The 10,196-nt window shown below is 37.7% G+C and overlaps 1 protein-coding gene across 33 annotated transcripts in view; it reads right to left on the bottom strand.

The window, feature by feature from the left end:
• Positions 1-251: 251 nt before the first annotated feature.
• LOC143857130 (disease resistance protein At4g27190-like) overlaps positions 252-10,196 on the bottom strand; it is a 71,405-nt gene continuing 61,460 nt past the window's right edge. For 32 of the 33 annotated variants that reach the window (XM_077367417.1, XM_077367416.1, XM_077367422.1 and 29 more), the window contains one exon: positions 252-3,997. In XM_077367417.1, the coding sequence (XP_077223532.1) occupies positions 584-3,964 (3,381 nt within the window). In that variant the 5' untranslated portion in view covers positions 3,965-3,997 and the 3' untranslated portion in view covers positions 252-583. Of the gene's footprint in view, positions 3,998-7,891; positions 8,049-10,196 lie in introns of those variants that run through there. The other variant, XR_013238453.1, reaches the window with a different exon arrangement.

The following is a 10,196-nucleotide window of genomic DNA, read 5'->3' as shown; positions in this document are numbered from 1 at the left end:
ATCACTTCCACTTTGCTCGCACCTAAGTGGGTGGCCCGAAATAAACCTCTCTCTTTTGTGACTTAATCTCAACCCTTGACAAAAGAGTGAAAAAAATGATCGTGTGTGCAAGGGAGGTGAAACAATTTCATCGACTGTTGGGCTCTTCTATACTTTTTTATCCATTTATATTTCAACCTGACATCTCAATGCTTCATAAAACAAAAAAAACAGGAAGACACAACTTGACTGAGAGATTAAATAATAAAAAATCCAGAGGAAATCCAGTCCTTTATATTATAGAATTAAAAAGAAAAAAAGTAGACAAAAGCCTGTGGCTATAATTACATTACAGATTTAATATATGTAGAGAATTAAAAAGAAAAAACAGAAAAAAGGCACTCCTTAAAATTACAATACAGAGTTCAAAAGGAAAAACCAAAAGAAAGGCCGTCCATAAAATTACAAATTTTAAAAGAAAAGACAGAAGAATGCCACTCACCAAAGTTACAAATAGAGTAGGCACATAAAGGGAATAGGAGGGGATCTGCTATAGAGAAAGATGTACCAGCTTCCCATTGGGTGAGCTCCGACAGACTTTCCATTAAATGATCCAACACCTCGCTATTTCATCTCTTTCAGCTTTAATTGACGTTGCATCTTCTTCCTCCTCCTCCTCCTCCTCCTCTTCTTCTTTTTCCTCCTCCTCCTCCTCCAGCTTTAATTGACGTTGCCATTGGGTGAGCCAGAGGAGCTTCCATAGACGAGCCTTGAAGCTGTCTTCTTCTTCTTCCCACTTCAATCCTTGCCACCACTCCCTTTCCGCTTCAATCTTTTGCAGAGACGGCACGCTATCCGGCCCTCCAAATGGTAGCTTCTTCAAATTTGGACATGAAAATATTGTAGTGGTTTCCAAGGAATGCAAAGCAAGTAGCCTTACATAGAAATGCTCCAACTTTGGTAGATCTATTAATACCAAGGATCTCAATTTAGGTAGCATTGCATTCTCATCCCCCACCACCTCCTCCACCTCTGAAATTATCTTCTTCACTTCCCCGCAATCTTTAACTGTGAGTTTTGCAAGATTAGGGAGGCCTTTCACTTGAGCGGAAGAAAAGATTTCTTTCAACCCATTGCATCGAGAGATGTGGAGTTCAGTCAGGCTTTGTAGTGTTGGCAACCCCATCCACATATTTTCCATCCTTAGAAGATCCTCTAGAAACAGCTGTTGAAGTTTAGGAAGCACTAGTTTATTTTCTGTTGGCGCCACAAACAAGTGTTCCACATTCTTACACGACCGAACTAAGAGTTTCTCCAGATTCTGCATTCTTTGCAATAAGATGGGCGTGATTACTACATGCTTTAGACGATGACAACCCCTAATAGACATGCCGGTGAGGTTTGCAAGAGTTGGGACCGGAAGCGATTCATCATCAGACACTAACTTCTCTAACTTTTTATGTCCATAAAGTTGTAAATACTGCAAATGTTGGAGGGCATATTCGGGAACATCCTTCCCACTAATAAGATATTCCATCTCATCACACCTATCGATGTAAATATATGACAAACTTTGAAATCCATGCTTATCCAAATCCAATAAATTCGTTGAAGAGTGGTGGCAACTTATCCGTAGGGAAGAACTCCGAGGGAACAAAAACAACTTTACCCACATAGGGATTGGTGCGGAACCCCTACCCCTACGTCCTTCAATGATTATCAAACGACGTTCAAAATCTCCTGGAAATTTAGAAGCATCGTCAAAAAAAAATTCCAAAGCATCGTCATCGTCACTTTCAAAATCGTCATTTTCACTTTCTTGAAAGCCGAAGCGAAATTTCTTCAAATGTGTCCAAGATCTGAACAAGTCATCTTGAGTAAAGCGGTGGGCATCTTTTATCTCCACCCTCAAATTAGTCAACCGTCTTAAAGACGCTACTTCTGCCAACGTAGCATTGCCGTTGCTGGCCTCCCCCACTCCTTCTCCTTCAACCTCCCACCTATCAAAGCTTCCAGTCATATCCAATTCCTCCAAACGAGTCAGCCTACATATGACTGCATTTCGTGGTATTACTTCAAGTTTATCATTGTATGATAAGTCCAAACGCCTTAGATTTGTCAAATTTCCAATTTCCATTGGCAGTCCGCTGAAACGGTTAAGAGAGAGATCGAGGGATTCTAGTGCTTTCAGTTCCCCGACATGTGACAAGCCAACCAAAGGAGAATAACAACGTTGTAGGCAGAGTTCCTTAAGGTTCTGCAGGCATGCCAGAGATGGAGGTATCCTTTCAATAGCAGTCGTACCTATATCCAAAACACGAAGATCTTTGACGGTTTCGAAAAACTTGTCCGGTATTTCTTCCAAATTTCTAACATTATTTCCTTGCATCAATAATGTTAGAAGCTGGGGGCATTCCACTCTATCTGGAAGTTTCCTTATTCTGTTGTTCATCAACGAGAGCCTCTTACATTCTTGTAACCTCTCCATTTCTGGCCAATCTTCAAGTCCTAATCCAGCCTTCACCACAAACTTATAGTCACCTTCTTTGGATGCAATCCGAATGGCCATATCCCGTACCATGTCATGCATCCTTACCTCCCCTTCCTCTTCACTCTGTAGTAACAAGCTGCAAGACTTGAGATTCTCAATTAAGGCACGTCCTTTATTCATTGTTTCCTCTAAATTCTCAAACTCCTCCAAGATTCCCTCACCAATCAAGTATCTAATCATCCTATCCACAGGAATTTCGAAGTCCTCTGGAAATAGAGCACAGAACAAGAAACATTGCTTTAGCTCCTCGGTTTTCAAATGACTAAAGCTTATTCTGAGGGATTGATACACCTCCTTCTCCATGCCTTCAATATATATAGGGTCTGATCTTTTCAGTTGGGTTACTGCATTCTCCCAGACTGATAAATTGTTGTTGCCACTTAGTGCTCCCCCAAGTGTAACAAGTGCTAGTGGCAGACCACGGCATTCTTGAGCAGCCATCCTTGCCACATTTTGCAGGCTTAGACAATCAACAACATCTCTCACTTTCTCTCTAAACAAATTCCAGGATTCATCCTCTGACAACAAATTTACGTGGATATTATCTTTGCTTCCCATTTGTCGGCATATATCTAAGCTTCGAGATGTTAATAAAATCTTACAACCCTTATTTTCAGCACTACAGGGAATTCCTATCTTGACTATATCTAATCTCTCCCACAAATCATCCAAGATTATGAGTAACTTCTTAACATGCATTAATTTTCTCCTTAGTTCACTTTCTCTAGTGGATTCAATTTCCTCTTTGAGTTCCATTCCCAATTTCTTTGCAATTTCTTCTTGGATGATTTTTAATTTTACATCCTTAGACACGGTTACCATCACAATTGCATCAAAAGTTGATGTCCCTTTCAATTTATTGTTTACATTTTTCACAAGAGTAGTTTTTCCAATTCCACCCATGCCATAGACACCAATCATTCTGATATTTTCATCCTTTAGAGCATCCATGACTTTATTCAATGACAAATTTACTGTCTTTAGACCATCAATTGAAGAAGTAGGCATGGTCATTACCCTTCGAGGTGGCGGGGCTGTTGCCACAATCTCAAATGTTCCTTTACTATGGTGATCGGTAATGGTGTCTGCCGTATCTTTTGCAAGTTTACTCAATCTATATCGCCGACGCCAATTCGGACACCACCCCATGAGGCATCTCATGTTTTCCTCTACGCTGACTATCTGATTTGAGTCCAATATCATTTTATCTGCTCTTTCGATCCACAATTGAACTTCAGCAAGGACCACATTAGCATTTAACCGTCTTTCATCTACAAGTCTTTGTATATCATTTCTCCTAGCTACAAGTTCTTCTACACCGCCTTTTAAATTTTCAACATTGCCTTCACAATCATTTAGATAGTCCATTTGTTTCTTAACAGCTTCCCGCAAACACTTTGATATCTCTACGAGAACTTGAATCAATGCGTCCATAGTCTTCTCCACACAAATAAACCACAAACAATTCTACAAAAAGAACAAAGAGAACACAATGACAAAAATAAAAGTTAACAAGTCTATGAGATTATTATGAATTGGAATTGTAATTGAAACATATGGACAACCAAAATGCGTAGTTAACATGAAATAATTTTTTTATTGTGAAATTAGTTCTTTAGCATTATATGATGCAAATAAAAGAACCAAACACTCTGCTAACTTGGCTTTGTCTTGCCCATTTATATTCGACTAGTAATTTTTTGGAGTGTAGTACTACAGCACAAACCATTAAGAAGATATCATCATGCTAAAAATAATGAGTGACTAAGGATAACATGGCATTTATTATCTATTTTATTCTACATATTAGTAAAAACATCAATTTATTTCTCTCCAGTGTCATTGACTTCAACAATAAAATAAATTGCCTAGTTTTTATAAATTTTATAGGTAATAATTTGTCAACATTCATTTTAGAAAAATTAATTTTCTATTAAAAATGCTATTATATGTTGCATAAAACAGAGAGATGCGACTTGTTTACGCCATAAAACATTATTATTGCCTCATTAATATTTTTATTTAAGTATTTAATTATTTAAAAAAAAAATGTTTTGATCTCATTATTGTTTGAAAATGCTTATTATAATTTTAATATTTCTAAGTCACAATGAAAAGTTCAAATGATGACAATTTAACTGCCACTTTGAATTATTTAACTTTAAAACCCCAGTAACAAGTAAGATCAAAATATAGCTAATTGTTTTTACTTTACCCTTGAATATAGTATACAGAGATGCCATTTTAAAAAAAAAGTTATTTTAGCCATTTCAAAAAAAAAATATAGTATACAGAGATCCAAATTCTCTACGGGTACATAGACACTCTAAACTACACTCCTAAATTGTATGAAGAAAAGGCAAAAACAAAAAGAACAAGAACAACACAAACTAATTGGAGAAATCCGATAAGGAGAACTTCTAAGTCATCACTAATTATGGCACTCCACTAGAAGAGTTGGCTAACAGATATGGTTGCGGGATCATAGACATGGCTGCATAGTTACATGAAGAATAAAAGAGGTTGAAGAAAGAGTTAGTTGTTAAATAGGATTCTTTTTTGTGTGTGGCATTAGTTAGAGAACTAAAAGTAAACAATGATATGTCCAAGGGTTCGATTTATTTTAGGAGTCATCGTCAGAAGCTTCTATTAGAAGTGAGTTTTTTAAATGATACGTATAGAAAGGGTCCTAGGCTTAGTGTGAATATTCAAGTCGTTGAGTTTTTCTATGTTCATTTCTTTAGGGGTTTCCACCTCTTATACATTAAAAAGATTAGAACAAATTCTTTTTCTTCTTCTCCATTTTCATCTCTTTTTTGTTCTTTTATATTTTTAAACTTGTATTATGAGGAGTGTCTGCACTTATACTTCCTCAAAGGATATACGAGTATGTAAAACACTGGAGTTTGCACTTTCTCCTGTGTGCATTTCTGTGAGTTTCTTGATGTTAGCTGTTTTGGACTCAACAAGTGGTAGGGAAGCCAAAGTCATTCTCTAATGAATAGTGCTGCTTTGATCATATTCACATATTAGATTCTTTGAGAATAGTCAATCTTGAATAGACACCATTCATGATAGCCAAGGATGACAGTTTGTCATTCTTGTTGAATGAAACCAACTAAGTTGGAGGGAGAAGATGAGTTTCAAGAGAAGAAAATTGTTCTCTTGATGTCAAACACACAAAGAAAGAAGCCCAAGTTGTTATATTACTCAAGAGCCTTCAAATTTCACTAAAATGGCTTTTAAATGAAGACGATACAAGGCCTAATATTTAAGCTGCACTTCAAATCCGAGATTAACTTTTCTTAACTAAACTTAGCTTCCCTAAGTACCACTAACATACTAACAAAGGTAAAGTAAATGTCTTACATAATTCCAAAATAAGGAAACTAAATCCCTATGCCATTAACACCCACGAAGGAGATTTCCAATGTGGGCAAGTCAAGTAAAAACTCAACTCAATTGTCCCAAACCAGTTGGGGTCAGCTAATGAATCCTTTAGAAAATTTTCATGATGAATGTGAAAGAATCTACCCGGCTCAAATTGACTAACTCTAATCCTGACACTAGTTGGGTTCATCAACATGGATCATTTTCTTCCATTCTCTCCTATCCAAGGTCATGTTGTCCGTTATTTTCCTAGCTATCAAGTCTTTCCTCATTTTTCTACCCAAGTTATTTTCGATCTGCCCCTACCTCTGTTTACTCCATCAACTTGGCACGAGTTGCCTCTTTTCACTGGAGCATCCAAAGGCCTACGCTGGATATGTTCAAACCATCTTAAGCGGTGCTCTCTCATCTTCTACTCAATTGGTGCCACCCCCACCTTTTTACGAATGTCTTCATTTTAATTCTATCAAAACTTGTGTGGCCGCACATCCATCTAAGCATTCGCATCTCTGTTACACTCATCTTATGTACATGTTGGTTCTTGGTGGCCCAACATTCTGAGCCGTACAACATGGCTGGCCTCACAACTGTCTTTTAAAACTTTCCCTTCAACTTGGTAGGGATTTTATGGTCGTACAAAATTCCTGGGGGAAGCTTCCACTTCAACCAACCTGCTCTTATTCTATGGTTAACATTCTCTTCAATCTGTCCTTCCTTATGTAAAATTGAACCAAGCTAGCGAAAGATATCCCTCTTAGGTACCTCCTGTCCAGACATATTTACTATATCCTCGTCCTGCCTCCTTACATTACTAAAGTTGCACTCCATATACTCAGTCTTTGTCCTACTCAGTCTAAAACCTTTGGATTCCAAAGTAGTTCTCCATAACTCTCACTTTGCATTTACTCCTACTTTGGTTTTGTAAATTAATATTATGTCATCTGCAAATAACAAACACCACGTCACATCATCCTGGATACCCTCCGTAAGTAAATGTCTTACATAATTCCAAAACAAAGAAACTAAGTCCCTGTGCCATTAACACACACAAAGGAGATTTTCAATGTGGGCAAGTCAAGTCAAAGTCTCGAATAAAATGAAACTTGATCCTTATGTGCTTGCTTTTACCATGAAAAATTGAATTCTTTGTGAGTGAAATCGCCGAACTATTATCACAAAATAAACTTTTATCACCTTCTTGCGGATGTTTGAGTTCTTCAAACACTCATCGTAACCAAAGAGCTAGACAACCTGCTGAATATAATGAAATTCACTCTGCTTCCGCCATTGAAAGAGCAACAGCCGATTGCTTCTTTGATGCACATGAAATCGCACCCAAACCAGTGTTAAAACCATAGCTGAAAGTACTTTTTTGCTATCATCAACACTTCCACCCTAATCACTATCACAATAACCTACTAAGCTTGAATCATCAAATCTTCCATAACGCATCCTATGATCAATTGTTCCACTTGCATATCTTAAGATACTTTTACCGGCTTCCCAATGACTTCTTTTTGGTGATTCCATAAATCTACTAATCATACTCACCGCAAACATAAGATCTCGTCTTGTGGCTGTTAAGTACATGAGACTATCAACTAGGATTCTATAAAGAGTTGCATCAACTCCTTTCTCATCCTCATTTTTGCATAGTTTCAAGCCAACTTCCATAGGTGTGCTAATATGTGTAGCACCTTCCAGTCTAAACCTCTTTAGCAAATTTTTTGCATACTTCTTTTGAGAAATAAAAATTCCACCATCTCTTTGGTTGACGTGAATGCCAAGAAAGAAATGGAGAATACCAATGTCACGCCCCAAACCACACCCTTTGCGTAAGCCATGAGAGCGCGGTACACCTGCAAGGTTAATCCGACAAGCATACAAGGCTACAAAGCAATAATAGATCTATATCTGGCGTTTCATAATTAAAATATCAAAACCTCCAATAACAAGTGTTTAACATAATCAAATCAAGATCTCAACGCTCCCCACAACTAAATCAAAATAAACATAAAGCAGTCTAATACATTTTTTCTTAATACTCATTGAAAATAAAGCAAATAAAGTATCTAATTTGTCTGACGCAAAGATCCTCAGAGATCGAAGCCTCCTCTTCCTTGTTCGCCTCATGGGGATCAAAATCAGAAAATATTATGAACCACTGTCAGCTAAAAAGCTCAGTACATAATAAAGCACTACTCTAAGTGTAGGTCTAAGCATGCCAAGGCTCAATAAGGGTCGAATAATCACAACTAAATCTAAATAAGGATTTCTCCTACAAAATAATGGGTAAGGCAATAACCAAAGATACATATCAATACAGAATACTGAAGAAAGGTACAATAGGAACTAAGCAATGTCAGAATGTTGGTCAGTGCCAAAAGTATCAAAAGTGTAAGGTCTAGAATACAAAATCCACTTCTAGCTCATCGACCTGGCCCAAAAGGCGTGTTATTGCTTACACCGACTGCCCAAACTGTTGGAACTAGTTCCTCTAAAGTTCAGATACCTGTCAATAGGGCAATTTATTTTACCCCCATATGGTAGGGTCAGAGTCATCGTGGACTACCCCCACGGTTGTGTCTAGAGTTGCCAATTAATTTACCCCCATATGGCAGGGTCAAGAAATAATCTAAGCCTCCACAGAAGTGTCCAAAACTGATAGTGCCAAAGTCCACAACATATGATATCAAAGAGTCCATAAGGTGAGGGAGAAAGATCAGCAAAAGGTTCCATAGGGGTTTCAAAGGTTCAGAGGTTCATATCATGTATATCGAAATAAAACAGTACAAGAACAACAAGCGAAGAAATGATAAATATAGAAGTCATGGGGGTCCATAGGGTTACAAAAAGAATCACGCTAGATCCATACAGTAACAAACAGAAATACACGAATCTAATGTTCGATGATACTGTAGTCGAATGGATTGAGATTAACAGTTCACCCAGAATAATATGTTATTACATACCTTATGTCGAATGTTTCTCTTTAAAATAATCTGATAGTGAAACACCTAATCCAAATAGACCATAGTCATCAATTAAGGGCCCTTGAAAGTAATCCCAGACAATAATCTCAAGTTCCAAAATCTTAAAACAACTTCACAATTCCCAGCGGGTTTGGACGCCCGAACAGAACCTTTGGACCTCCGAACACCCCCTTTGAAAGCCACTTCAGACATCTCTGAGAATTTTCGAAGGAAATCCAACTCTTGTGTTTCGGTTCCCTTCATGTTCGAACACCCCGAACCCGACGCCCGGGCGCCCGAACACCCTTAATCAGGAGTCAGAAGTGCAGGCTGGGTTTCAGAGTGAGAATTCCAGATTTTACCCGATTTCTCCAAAACTTTAGAAATTCATCTCCTTCGTTCGGACTCCAGATATTGTAAGGTCGGATCAAATGGACTCCTTGTACAGGGGGAATCTATCAAACCCGATTTCACGTTCTGAATCGCTACAAAGAATTATTGCAACTAATTTTTCACTTTTTGATCAAAGCCTTTCGAAACTTCAATTATATGGCTACAACAATCTGATCTTGGGTTCGATGGGGATCGGAGACGATATAAACCCCAAGGAATCCGAGATCACTCAAATAGTTTTTATTCTATGCCATACGATAGGCAATCACATATCCAATAATACCAAAATAAACCAAGAACATAGTTCTTACCTCGATTCGCGCTTTCCGATCCCAAAACACGATCTCTCTCTCCTTCTCCACGTAGTTTTTCTCTTGTGGATGAAAAAAATGTTTAGGGTTTGTTTTAGCTCAACAAAAGATGTAAAACCCATGTCGGTCATCTCAAATTCTTGCATCATATTTCTTTTGAATTATTCACACTTGCTTGAACTATTACTGGTAAAAATCAAATCATCAACATATAAACAAACAACCAAAAACTCACCTTGGGTGCTTTCTTTGATATAGAGGGTGTGTTCATAAGGACACCGTTTGAAACCATTCTTCGTGAAATATTCGTCAATGCAACTTTACCATGCCCTTGGTGTTTGCTTCAAGCTATATAGAGCTTTCATCAATCGGCACACATTGCTTTCTTTGCCTTTCTTTATGTAGCTGGGAGGTTGATCAACATTCACCTCCTCTTTAAGAAACCCATTCAATAATGCCGATTTTACATCCATGTGATAAACTTCCAAATTCTTTTGTGCCGCCAAAGCTAGAACCATCATAATCGTCTAGAGACGAACAATGGGAGCAAACACTTCTTTGTAATCAATGCCATACATTTGCTTGTACTTTTTTACTACT

The sequence above is a fragment of the Tasmannia lanceolata genome, unplaced genomic scaffold (genome assembly GCF_043159265.1).
Source record: "Tasmannia lanceolata isolate RefF3 unplaced genomic scaffold, GAP_Taslan_0.1 ptg000024l, whole genome shotgun sequence".
In the NCBI taxonomy this organism is placed as follows: Eukaryota; Viridiplantae; Streptophyta; class Magnoliopsida; order Canellales; family Winteraceae; genus Tasmannia; species Tasmannia lanceolata.
This window is presented reverse-complemented; position numbering and strand designations above follow the sequence as displayed.